The sequence below is a fragment of the Colias eurytheme genome, chromosome 31, assembly GCF_061535395.1.
Source record: "Colias eurytheme isolate Ceu_HAF_F1 chromosome 31, ilColEury1 Martin Lab GWU primary, whole genome shotgun sequence".
Classification (NCBI taxonomy): domain Eukaryota; kingdom Metazoa; phylum Arthropoda; class Insecta; order Lepidoptera; family Pieridae; genus Colias; species Colias eurytheme.
The window spans coordinates 2592832-2604594 of NC_143010.1; the positions used below are offsets into that span (position 1 = coordinate 2592832).

Genomic DNA, 11763 nt, shown 5'->3' on the forward strand with positions numbered 1-11763 from the left:
GAAATTTGGTCAAAATATTTATTCTGCGAGAGACATCTTCCTGCAGTAGATCTTTTACTTTCTTATGGGTAGAGCACATCTTGAACTCTTTTCTGTATTTTTTTTATTCCTTATTAACATACTTCAACATACATTATATGAAGAACAATGGCCTTTGTATAGGAGCTGGACTTGACTTTTATTTTTCGTGTCCCAAGACAAACTATAGTTAGATTTGTTTGTTTTTATGTTGTAAACACCATACCGTTTGAAAATCACCTCTAAATAGCCACAATTTATTATTTTAACGTTAACAATACTTTTGAGGTTAGGATCAACAACTACCTTTTACCAGACTGCGACCTAGCCTAAAAGTGTGGTTAGCGATAAGCGAGGAGGATAATTAGCGATTTCGTTTCCATTTAATCGAATTCTCTCCGAGAAAAACCAAAAACTTGTCCGTCCATCACACTTACAGTTCGATGTCAAAAAGGGCCGTCTGTCAACCCGTCTCGTGGAGTCTGGTCTGACTGTATTGCTCAGCATGTAGAATATTATTATACCTATTATTGTTATCATCACACGGACGTATTTCCTGACAGACTAAATACCAATTGTCTTTCAGTCTTCAATACTCAAGTTGTATATGTATTGACAAATCGAGTAATGGTTGCTTATAGGAGTAAATGAATTGTAATTTAGGAGTAGGTACTTAAATGAAAGAAAAAGGCTTGACAAAAATACTTTTTATTCTTCATCCTCTCTTACAACTACAGCATCGAGAAATGCTGCTGGCGCTGATATTGTCGGCTGATGCCTGGCCCACCCAAGATACCACACAAGCGTCATAACATGTGCACAGCACCCAACCGTTCTTCTACCAACTAAACAATTACAGCAATACTCTGGTATAGCTTCCCTTCCAGACACATTATTTTCAATTTAAATTAATATATAAACATAATAAACTTTTCTCGAAATGTGTCTGGATTTAATTTTGCCTCTTATGAGTGAATTGTTTCCACTTCCTCTCAAACGATACTGTGTTACATTAATGTTTTCTTTGCTTATTTCAATTCGATACCCTCCGTGAAACCTGACATGTTCACTATAATAGGACCTTGCTTGTCGGATCTGATATGTTCCTAGGGCAAATAAAATAACTTCACTATATTCTAGACGGGGAAATAAAATATTAGTATTGGAATGAGCTGTAATACTAGTAAGATCGGATGTTCGTCTATTCATTTTTAACCGAACACCGAATTTATTTAAAAGGCTTGCAGCTATGGAAAACATTTGCATCATATGTGGAACTGTTTTATTAAAAAAATCTTGCCGGAATATTTTAAAGTCTCGTTTAAAGTACCCGTTAACGACTTGTACCACCCAACGGCATATAGTCACACATCGACTCCTGTTAGCTTGCTCGGTGGTGAGCTGATGCTCACCTTCAAGCAAGGATTCCGGCATATACGTTTTATAGCTGCAAGCCTCTAACAAACTAATCGAATCTCTAAATCCCCTGTCTAAAATAAAAATATCATTATTTTGAAAGTATTGTCTGAGAGGAGAGTTTTCATCTCTGAAAAGAGATTTCATTATGTCTGCGTCAGATGTGGTAGCTTTGTATGGGCCAAAGCAGCCTACAATGTAGCCATCTGGTGTCACCAGCAAAAATGGTTTTAACAAGTTTTTGTACTTATGCAAGGAGTATGAATCCTTTTGGAACATATAATTGGAACTCTTGTTTATATAAATATGTGTCCCATCACATATAATTATTGTATTTTCATTATTTTGATTATAAATTGCATTTGGTATCATTAAATTCTGTTGCAACAATTGTTCACGGGATATGTGTTGGAGTCCTAGATTTCTAGGCACAAAATCCTGTACCAATATCTCTCTAACCTTATCCATTAATCTTTCTAATGTTCGTCTCGGAACCAGTCACCAGTTCTCATCTTCATTAGAAGAGCACCAAAACCCAAAATGCCTCTATATGTTTCTATAAGACGCGGAACTTCATAAAGTAAAAGTTCAAATTGGTTTTTATTCATTCCAAGCCAATAATGAAACAAATGTTCATCAATTCTTTCAACACTTTCCATACTCGAGAAATCGAGAAATGTGTTAAAAGCATTTATAAAAGAAAGTGCATGTTCCACTTGGTCAGCCGAAGATGTTCCTAAACTATTTTGAGAATCAAACAACATATCCCAATCAGTACTAAATGTATGTTCTACACAAATACGAGCATTTATAGGCAAGTAATATTTGTGTGTTGCTAAAAGTTGTTGCTCTTAGAGGGTCAGAAATCCTGTGCAAATCTGTGTTCTGGCAACCAGAAAAAACACAATGTGCTGCAGTGTTAGCCGCTCGTCTATAGTGTGGTAAACTAATCACCTCAGGTACTTCGTCAGCTTGCTGGTCTGTATTTGGAGAGCTTTCAGGTTCTTGGGGTTGAAGCTCTGGCTCTGACTCCTGCTCCGGCTCCGGCTCAGGCTCTTGCTCCGGCTCTACCTGCTGCTCAATATATTGCTGCATATTATGTGTAGCAGCTCTCTTGAGTCTCAGCCAACAGGGATGACAAACATGGTCTGTTGAAGTTGCCTGAAACAACCATACAGCCTTGTCTTAATATAAATCTTCCAGCTCATTATTATTAAACTCAAGCAAATAAAATCATTGTTACAAAACAATATTAAATTGCAGTGATAAATTCAGTATAACATTGAAACAAAAGGAAAAAGTAATAAGCAAATCATAATTACCTGCCGTGGGGCAATTCTATTTTCAAGTTCAATATGTATTGCTTGTTGCAACTGAGATGGATTCTCTCTCACAATAAGGTCATGTTTACGGTTCCGCAGAGAGCTTCCACAAAGTATGCAAACATGTATGTGGCCACGGGAAGATGAGGCACCAGATTCATTAGCTAATCCGAAGTTGACACATTGCATTGCCAATTCTTTACAGGCATCACATATGTAATCTTCTTCAGTGATCTAAAATAAGAATTAGAGTTGTATTATGATGTATGATTGCGTGTGACGGTTTATGTTAGTGTAATAAAATAAGAACGTATGTAAATACGTTCTATCATTGGAGAACTCCACTCGCAGATCTTAGAAACCACTCTGGTATCCAGTTCAAAAACGAGATGGCGGCGAAGGGTATCAATGCGTATGTGATGGTGGCAGTACACATTGGGCCAACGCGTTGGGCCAACGGGTTGGGCCAACGTGTAGAGAGCTACTTGGCGGTATGTTGGCTTCATTAGCCTAGTTGGCGCCAATATTGGCAGGCCAACCGAATGTTGTCGGTTTTTTGTGCACACATCAAAGGATATTGGCGCGCTCCACAAACAGCGTTCACACGTTGGTGTCTTGTTCAGTTTGTTGTTACTCGTCAGCGGAGACAGTATCGTTGCGCGTCAATGAAATTTATTCCGATAGCGATGGCGGCGCCGAGGTTTTACAATTCGTAGAATTGTATCGACATGAAGGAATAATTTGGAATCCACGGCATGAACTACACAAAAATAAAACCATATGACTCAATAAATTAGATGTTCTATTTTCTATTTATTATATTATTCTAGATGTTTTTCTTATCTCACTTTCATACAATGCGATAAAAAAATGAATATATTTATAAAATGAGTAAAATAGTATTAAAAAGTTACTTGTTCTTAAAAATTAAATAACAATAATTATACAATGAGCATGATTTTGATCAAATTGTGCTTTATTACATAAATAATATTATCATTTAATATAATAATAATATCTAAAATCTAATCTTTAAAGTTTCGTTGTATAGGTAGTTAAAATTAAATTAAATGTAAAATGTACACATTTTAAACATTTGAAAAAATCTAAACATAATAATGTTTTATTTATACAGATATAAAAAAGGACAATAGAGATTGGAAAATGGTATCATCGCAGACGGCAGAGTACACTCATTGTTATTGATGCACATGTACGTAATAATTAAACGCACTGTATATAAATAAATTGCCGCGGCTGCAAGAACTTCTACGGACTACGTCCATCTTTGAAGCGCCAATGCAGAATGATCAGTAAGCCAATGTGTGAACAGGAATCTTCATTTTTGCCCAACACGTTGGCCCAACACGTTGGCCCCATGTGTACTGCCGCTATTACAATTAACACATCGCAATCGCAGGGCTAATTGTGAAGCGGTAGTCTGCATGATGTCTCTCACAATTATCCAATATACAAAATCGGTATCCAGAAATCAAAAGCACAGAATAATCGTCACAAGTGGTAGTTATCAGTCCGTTAAGCAATGTGAGGTCAAAACAACAGAAGGAAATCCAAAATAGTACAGAACGAATCACAATCCACAACAACGAGAGAAGCGAATAGATGACGCGATGATTGCCGGGTGTCAATCAATGAATCAATGGCGCGGGTCGATGACCACAGATTTTATTTATTTATTTATTTATTTATTAATTCTTTATTGCTTGCTATTGAAAGTTACAATAAAACTTAACCTAGGAATACATACAAACAATTGGCGGTCTTATCGCTGTGCAGCGATTTCTTCCAGACAACCAGACGTACGGAGAGAAATTAAATTTTATAACTTGTCGATGACAAATGACGTTCCGTTGTACGTAATTCAGCTTACTATGAACCTACATCATTATTTTTATGACAATAATTCAGTGCATAATAAATATAGTAGTTGATTTGATGCCTACAAACTAATTGGATTGAATTACAATTAACAACTATTCAGGAAAACGGAAATAATTATAGTCTTTCAATATTGAGTCAATTTATACGCGAAATGAATCGTCTTTAGGTGCGTTCTGAAACTATTATTTTGAATAATTTCGAAACATTTACAAAAACAAAAATAAACGGATATCTTTTTTTTATGGCTACTTAGAGAGGTATTTCTTGTGTTTTTTAAGACCTTAAAAAATAGGGGTAATTTTCATATACAGGGTGTCCCACTATTGGTATACTAAGCGCGAAGGAACTTGTAGTTTTGCATACACTGATCACGTAAAAAATACTTTTGAAAAAAATTACGTCCAAAATTTTTTGCTAAATTTTTCCTGAAAATCTATGTTTTCTTCTCTAGCTTCGCGCAGCTGGCATATACCGCTTCTCTAATATGAGCATTTTATCTATGAAAACATAATCTTAAACGATAGCTCACGTGCTGGTGGCAAAGTTGGGCGGTTTGCTTGTTATGGGTGTACACATAGAGTTTTAAGAATTCATCTATTTGAAAAAAAAATGCGTCTGGAATTTTTTAATTATTTTTTACGTACTCAGCGTATGCAAAACTATAACCTCCTTTGAGCTTAGTATACCAACAGTGGGACACCCTGTATATGGCATATTGGGACGCCATCGTTTCGTCATCTGGTAGTTGGTACGATTTGGCCAACCTCCTTTTGTAGTGTTCAATATTCTCAATCTTATGAACAGTTTTTTTAAGTAAACTATTGGGTAATATAAAACTGATTATGTTTAATTCGTTGTAAATTAATTCAGCCACTTTACAGTTTATGTGTTCTCTCTTATAGCAGCAACGAAAAATGTTATCAATTTTCTCGTGTTGTCAAATGTTAACAAAATCATCTGGTGGTATAATTGGTATAGTTCAATGCAAGCAGCCGAATAATGCGCAATTAGTACGTGGCATTTTTAAAATGATCGCCGAAATCAACTTATCTACAAGCACGTGTTCAAATTAAACTGAAATAAATTTCACCAAAATGTTAAAACATAAATACATAAAAGATAGATATTATAATTATTATTGTATTTTTATCGATACGTGACGTCACCACTTTGTCAAGCACTAAGCCTGTCAAACTATATCGTTTTAAAAATAATTTTGTAGGTAGGTATACCTACATACAAGTATTGTAAATTCTGGTTTAAAATAATTTGTGTGATTAATAAAAAGAATATGGGTACGAAAATGGATCAATAGAAGAGAAAAACTAGGAGCTACTAATTGTCTTCTGAAGGAAGCATTGGAAGATCTCAAAGAATACTTCGATAGTTTGAGAATGTCCGAAAGTTGCGTTAATTTTCTGTTAAATAAAATACATTCTCAAATTCAGCGTAAAGACCCTTTACGCTGAATTTGAGCGCACAGCGTAAGTACCCTTTTAAGAAGTGCGATTCCTGCAATTTCAAAATTACAAGCAGTTCTATACTTCCTCGCTACTGGGTGTAGTTTAAGGACACTCACACATATATTTAGACTCGGAAAATCTACTATTTCTGAATTCATCATCGAAGTTTGTGCAGCAATCTATGAATCATTAACGGAATTTATCAAGGTAAGATTAAATAACAGTAACAGATTTATTATGAAACGTTTATTTATTAACATTAGCGTTCTACATTAGGGTTGTTGAGGATTCCTCTTCCGCTTCCTCATAATGCGGAAGTTCCGCAATATTTTGGGTTCCTCAACCGTTACCGCATCCTCAAAAAAAAAAAAAAAATTCCTCTTCCGCTATCGCTTCCTCAAAATTGTGAGGAAATTTATGAGGATGCCGTATCTACGGCAAGTGGCAATGCACTCGCTACGCGCAGCGTAATGCCAGGCCGATTCGATCGGTCGGCGAATTTACAAAGCCTATACCTATGTATACTTTGAGTCACGAGTCGGACTCGGATCCTCATCCGCTTCCTCATCCTCATCCTCTTCCTCAAAAAAAAAATATCCTCATCCTCATCCGCATCCCCTAAATTTACGTGTGAAAATTCCTCTTCCTCCTCCTCTTCTTCAACAACCCAATTCTACATTGCTGTTAAAATTAAGTCATTTGATATAATTGTAACGCTTTGCGTTTCATTCTGGTTAACATGGCCAGATGGAAACATATTTGAGGAAAGCTGAAAATCCGAAACATGTTCAGAATTATCTGTAGGTAAAATGGACGAGGAAAAACATTCAGTTGCTTGCTCTTCCAAATTATAATTACTGGTGTAATCAAAAATCAAAAATCAAAATCAAAATCAAAATTGTTTATTTGGAACACAACAACACATTACAAAAACTTTATGCACGATGGCACCCATAAAAGCTTAAATAAGCTGCGGCACAGGTGCCAACGCCCACCTCCATACATTAGTAGTTCCACTAACCAAAATTTTAACATTCATATCTCCAAAACAGAAACACAAAGTAATGATAAAAGTAAGTAAGACGATTTATACAAATTTTAAAAAGACAAAAATGTGCAGGTATGTGTTTGTGAGAGAGTGTGAGAATGTTATGTGTGTGAGTATGCGAGAGTGAGATTATGTGAGTTTGTGAGGTTGAGTGAGAAATGTAGAAGTTTAGATGGTGGTTTTAATAATTAGTTCAGTTTCATCATACGAGAGGGATAGAAGCCAAATATAATTATAATATGTTGAAGAATCGCTGTATGGTTATTATGTAGCATATGACTGTGGCGTCCTGGTGATTCCGTTTTGTTCAGATGCGTTTTGAAGGTGCTGACGTCGAATTCTATTTATGTAAATTTGAATGTGCTCTTGTGCTTCTAATGCCAATAGTAGGGGCAAAGACTTCAGTTGAAGACCGACGTGTTTTCCGAAGACCTCAAACTCATTTTCTTCGACTGTAGAGTTACTGGTATCAGCTATGTCTTTTAATTGTCTAACCATGCTCGAGAGCTGGGCGATTTACATAGTTTATAATATTTTAAATTTGAAATTTCATCCCACTTCTCTCCAAAATGTGTGATTAATAGTTTCTTCACATCATTTAATTTTTCTTGTTTAACATCAACGTATAATTTAATTATTATATCTGGGTTTATAGCAGAAACCTTCTTTTTTCCTTTGCAGATATTTTGATAATTTTGGTAAGACTCTTCCGCTCGAATATACACATTTTGCTTGTCACGAGTCCTTTTAAGAAAAAAATATTTTCGATTTTTTTATTGATAACCGGCCAAGTGCGAGTCGGGCTCGCGCACAAAGGGTTCCGTAGCAGCAAATATAATAAATTACAGTTAAATCAACCTATCTCAAAAACTATAAGAGATACTTTGATCAAACCAAAAATCGTTGAAAGAGTTAATTAGCATGCATCACCTCTATTTTTTTTTAGAATTTTATACCCCGTAGTTATAAAAATAGAGGGGGGGGGACATACTTTTTACGACTTTGAGAGCTGATATCTCAAAAACCGTTCACTTTAAGAAAAATGTTTTTTAGAAAACTTTATATCATTTTAAAAGACCTTTCCATTGATACCCCACACGGGTATGTACATCGAAAAAAAAAATTTCATCCCTCAGTTACATGTATGGGGGGCCCCACCCCCAATTCTTTTTTTTACTATTTAGTGTCATATTTTTGTAGCGGTTCATACAACACATATTCCCATCAAATTTCATCACTGTAGTACTTATAGTTTCCGAGTAAATCGGCTGTGACAGACGGACAGACGGACAGACGGACAGACGGACATGACGAAACTATAAGGGTTCCGTTTTTGCCATTTTGGCTACGGAACCCTAAAAAGTGCATATTATGGCCCCAAGCAAAAAGTCTGTAATCGGAAAATGCAAATACAGGAGAAATGTTTTACTGTTTTTTGTGAATATCTTTGCAACGCGTGGGAATATTTAAAACATTGATATATCCAATCAAACCTAATTTATTGTAAACTAGCTTTCCGCCCGCGGCTTCGCCCGCGTTTTCAAAGATAAACCCGCATAGTTCCCGTTCCCGTGGGATTTCCGGGATAAAACCTATCCTATGTGTTAATCCAAGTTACCCTCTACATGTGTGCTAAAATTCATTGTAATCGGTTCAGTAGTTTTTGCGTGAAAGAGTAACATACATCCATACATCCATACATCCATACTTACAAACTTTCATATTTATAATATTAATAGGATTGTAATTCTTATATAAGTATGAAATTATGTTTAATCACAAGCTAGTAATCTGTGAAAATACATATTACAGGAAATATTATAAGGTGAAACTTTACGGTATTAACACTTACGGAATTTTTGCAGTAAAATTATAATAAACTACAATTTGTAACACTGTTGTTGTGCTTTAATACTACTAAAGTCAATATTTATAAGGTGAACCTTGAAAAGAACATTGCAAATTAGTCACTCTAGAGCAGTGGTTCTTAACCTTTTAGTCATGAGGGACCATTTTGACCATTTACCAAATGTTTCTATGGCCGGGGACCACCCAGTTGGTTTACCTAACTAAAATGACCTAAATTAAGGGTTGTTTGATAAAGAAAACAAGCACAATTTTATAATTAGCACTCATTTATTTATTATTTGGCAAAAATATAAAAGTTACAGATTTTAATTTAATGTGATTTTTGTGCCTGCATACTCTTTACTAACTTCGGAATTCTCGGTTCAGTACTACTCAAAGCTAAACGCATATCGGCAGTGGCATCCAACCGATTTCGATGCTTGTTTTTAATAATCAGAAGCGTCGAAAACCCCTGCTCGCATAGATACGTCGATGAAAATAATGTTAGGTAACGTATAGCAATGTCTCGAAGCTTTGGAAAAGAAATTGCTTTTTGGCTCCAATAATCTTCAAGATTTATTCCTGATTCGAATGTATCTTTTAAGTTCGTGTCGTGTTGCATTTCAATCACTTCTTCTTGAATTTCATCAGAAACTTCAGAAACGTTGACAATGAAAGGATTCCGGATCAATTTCTGAATACTTTTGTCCTCGCAGTCAGGAAAATAGCGATTGAATTCACTTTTTAAATTAGTCGAATGGAGCATCACGTTCTTCTGAATTTCTTCTTTAATATCTGCACCTTGTCCGTCAATAATTTGGTTGAGCGTATCAAATGCAGAAAAGTTTTTTCTTTCGATCTTATTGATCCATAGCTCGATTTTAGCAATAAACGCCCTGATTTTATCTTCATATGCTCTCTAGAGTCTAGAGAGTGCTACATAAGCCTGCCCACAAGAGAACGTTGATGACCCAATATCAATGAGAGCATTATTTAAACTAAGTCCTTGGCTTTTGTGTATGGTGATAGCATACGCGACACAGATTGGAATTTGTTCACGATGAACGAATGCTCTATTGATAATTTCAAATTTTGATTTTACAGGTGCGAGTTCATGTCTAAGACCGTTATTAAAAATTATAACAACTCTTCTCGCTTTATTCTTGTCGTTCGGATCCCATTCTACTTTGTCAACAATGCCTATAGCACCATTGACAAGACCCAAAGAAACGTCTATATTTCGTTTAAGCATTACTTTCACTCCTTTTTTAATAACTATAGTTTTTTCTAAGCCTGCTGTCGCGCTCGCTGTCAAGGAAAATTTTTTTTATTTTTAGCTACTGTGTGGACGTAAGAGGAAGGAGACGCTCGCAACACTTCTATTCATTCATATTTATATGATCTGTTTTTAGCTACTGTGTGGACGTAAGAGGAAGGAGACGCTCGCAACACTTCTATTCATTCATATTTATATGATCTGTTTTTAGCTACTGTGTGGAAGTAAGAGGCAGGAGACGTTCGCAACACTTCTATTCATTCATATTTATATGATCTGATCTGAAGTATATGTCTCAATATATGTCGATTTTTTTTTTAACAAGGAGTACCTATACATATATAAGAATAAGAATAAGAATAAAATACATTTATTAGCATCACCAAAGTACCACCACCACATAAACACTATAGAAAATAACAAGATAAAAAAAACTTAAAAGCTAACAATCTAATACATATTTGTGTGGCGACTGGTGACCTAAAGGGTAAGGCCACTCAGCGTATGCTATGCCGCACCGGTATGGTTGGCATAGCGCTGGTTTTCAGGGCCCAACCAGACAACAGACGCGTAAGTCTAAGTCTAAAGTGTCCCTAATAATAAAATTTAGTTATATAACATAAAATAATATAAAATAAAACAAAGTAGAAAAATTTAAATAAATAAATGAGTGTTTGTATTTATAAAATATTAACATTTACAAATTAATGAAATACACATGAATACCTATATAACATAAATAAATAATGATAAATTATATTACATATATATTGAATGCAATTATAATATACAACGCAACTAAGGTTTCCCGACGAATTCGTTAATCAGGTGTGTTTTATACTTATACTTAAAAGAGTGTTTGGAAATCGACTCACGTAGCGGCGGCGGAAGGTTATTCCAACACTTAGTTGCGTTGTATACAAAACTGCCTCTAAAAGCGGTTGTGTGGTATCTTGGCATAGCCAACATGTAAGTGGATGCTCTTGTAAAGTGCGAGCCATTTTTCTCACCAACCCATCTAAGCTTCCTGTGCAGGTATTTTGGTATTTGAGACGTCACCACCTCAAAAAGCATCACAGCAAAGTGAAGGCGCCTGCGTCGTTCCATGTTGAGCATTTTTGCTTCGATGAGATATGGCGTAACATGATCTCTTGCAGGTATGTCCCAACAGAACCGAGCACACGCGTTCTGAACCCGCTGTATTGCATTCTTGGTCCTTGCAAGCAATATTGCACCGTACATGGTATCACCGAAATTAAATTTCGAGAGAATTAGTGCCTCACAGAGCCTTATACGTAAGGGTGTGGTGATGTAGTTTCTGATGCGATACAGTAGCTTTAACTTATAGAAGCAATTCGATATAGTAGCTTGGAAGTGTTTTTCAAACCTGAGACTCTCATCGAAAACGATCCCGAGATTTCGAGCTTCGACGACCCGCTCCACAGCTTGACCTTCAATGTTTAATATCGG

General features: G+C 35.7%; 1 protein-coding gene and 1 pseudogene across 1 annotated transcript in view; both read right to left on the reverse strand.

Annotated features, from left to right (window-relative positions):
• Nucleotides 1–11763, reverse strand: part of LOC149895435 (uncharacterized) — a 60144-nt gene that overhangs the window by 3413 nt on the left and 44968 nt on the right. Inside the window, exons 2-3 of the mRNA XM_090119112.1 lie at nucleotides 2757–2990; nucleotides 2389–2595 (exon numbers count right to left, since the gene is read on the reverse strand). Coding sequence (XP_089975238.1) covers nucleotides 2389–2595; nucleotides 2757–2945 — 396 coding nt within the window. The 5' untranslated portion in view covers nucleotides 2946–2990. The remainder of the gene's footprint in view (nucleotides 1–2388; nucleotides 2596–2756; nucleotides 2991–11763) is intronic.
• Nucleotides 727–1925, reverse strand: LOC149895436 (uncharacterized; annotated as a pseudogene).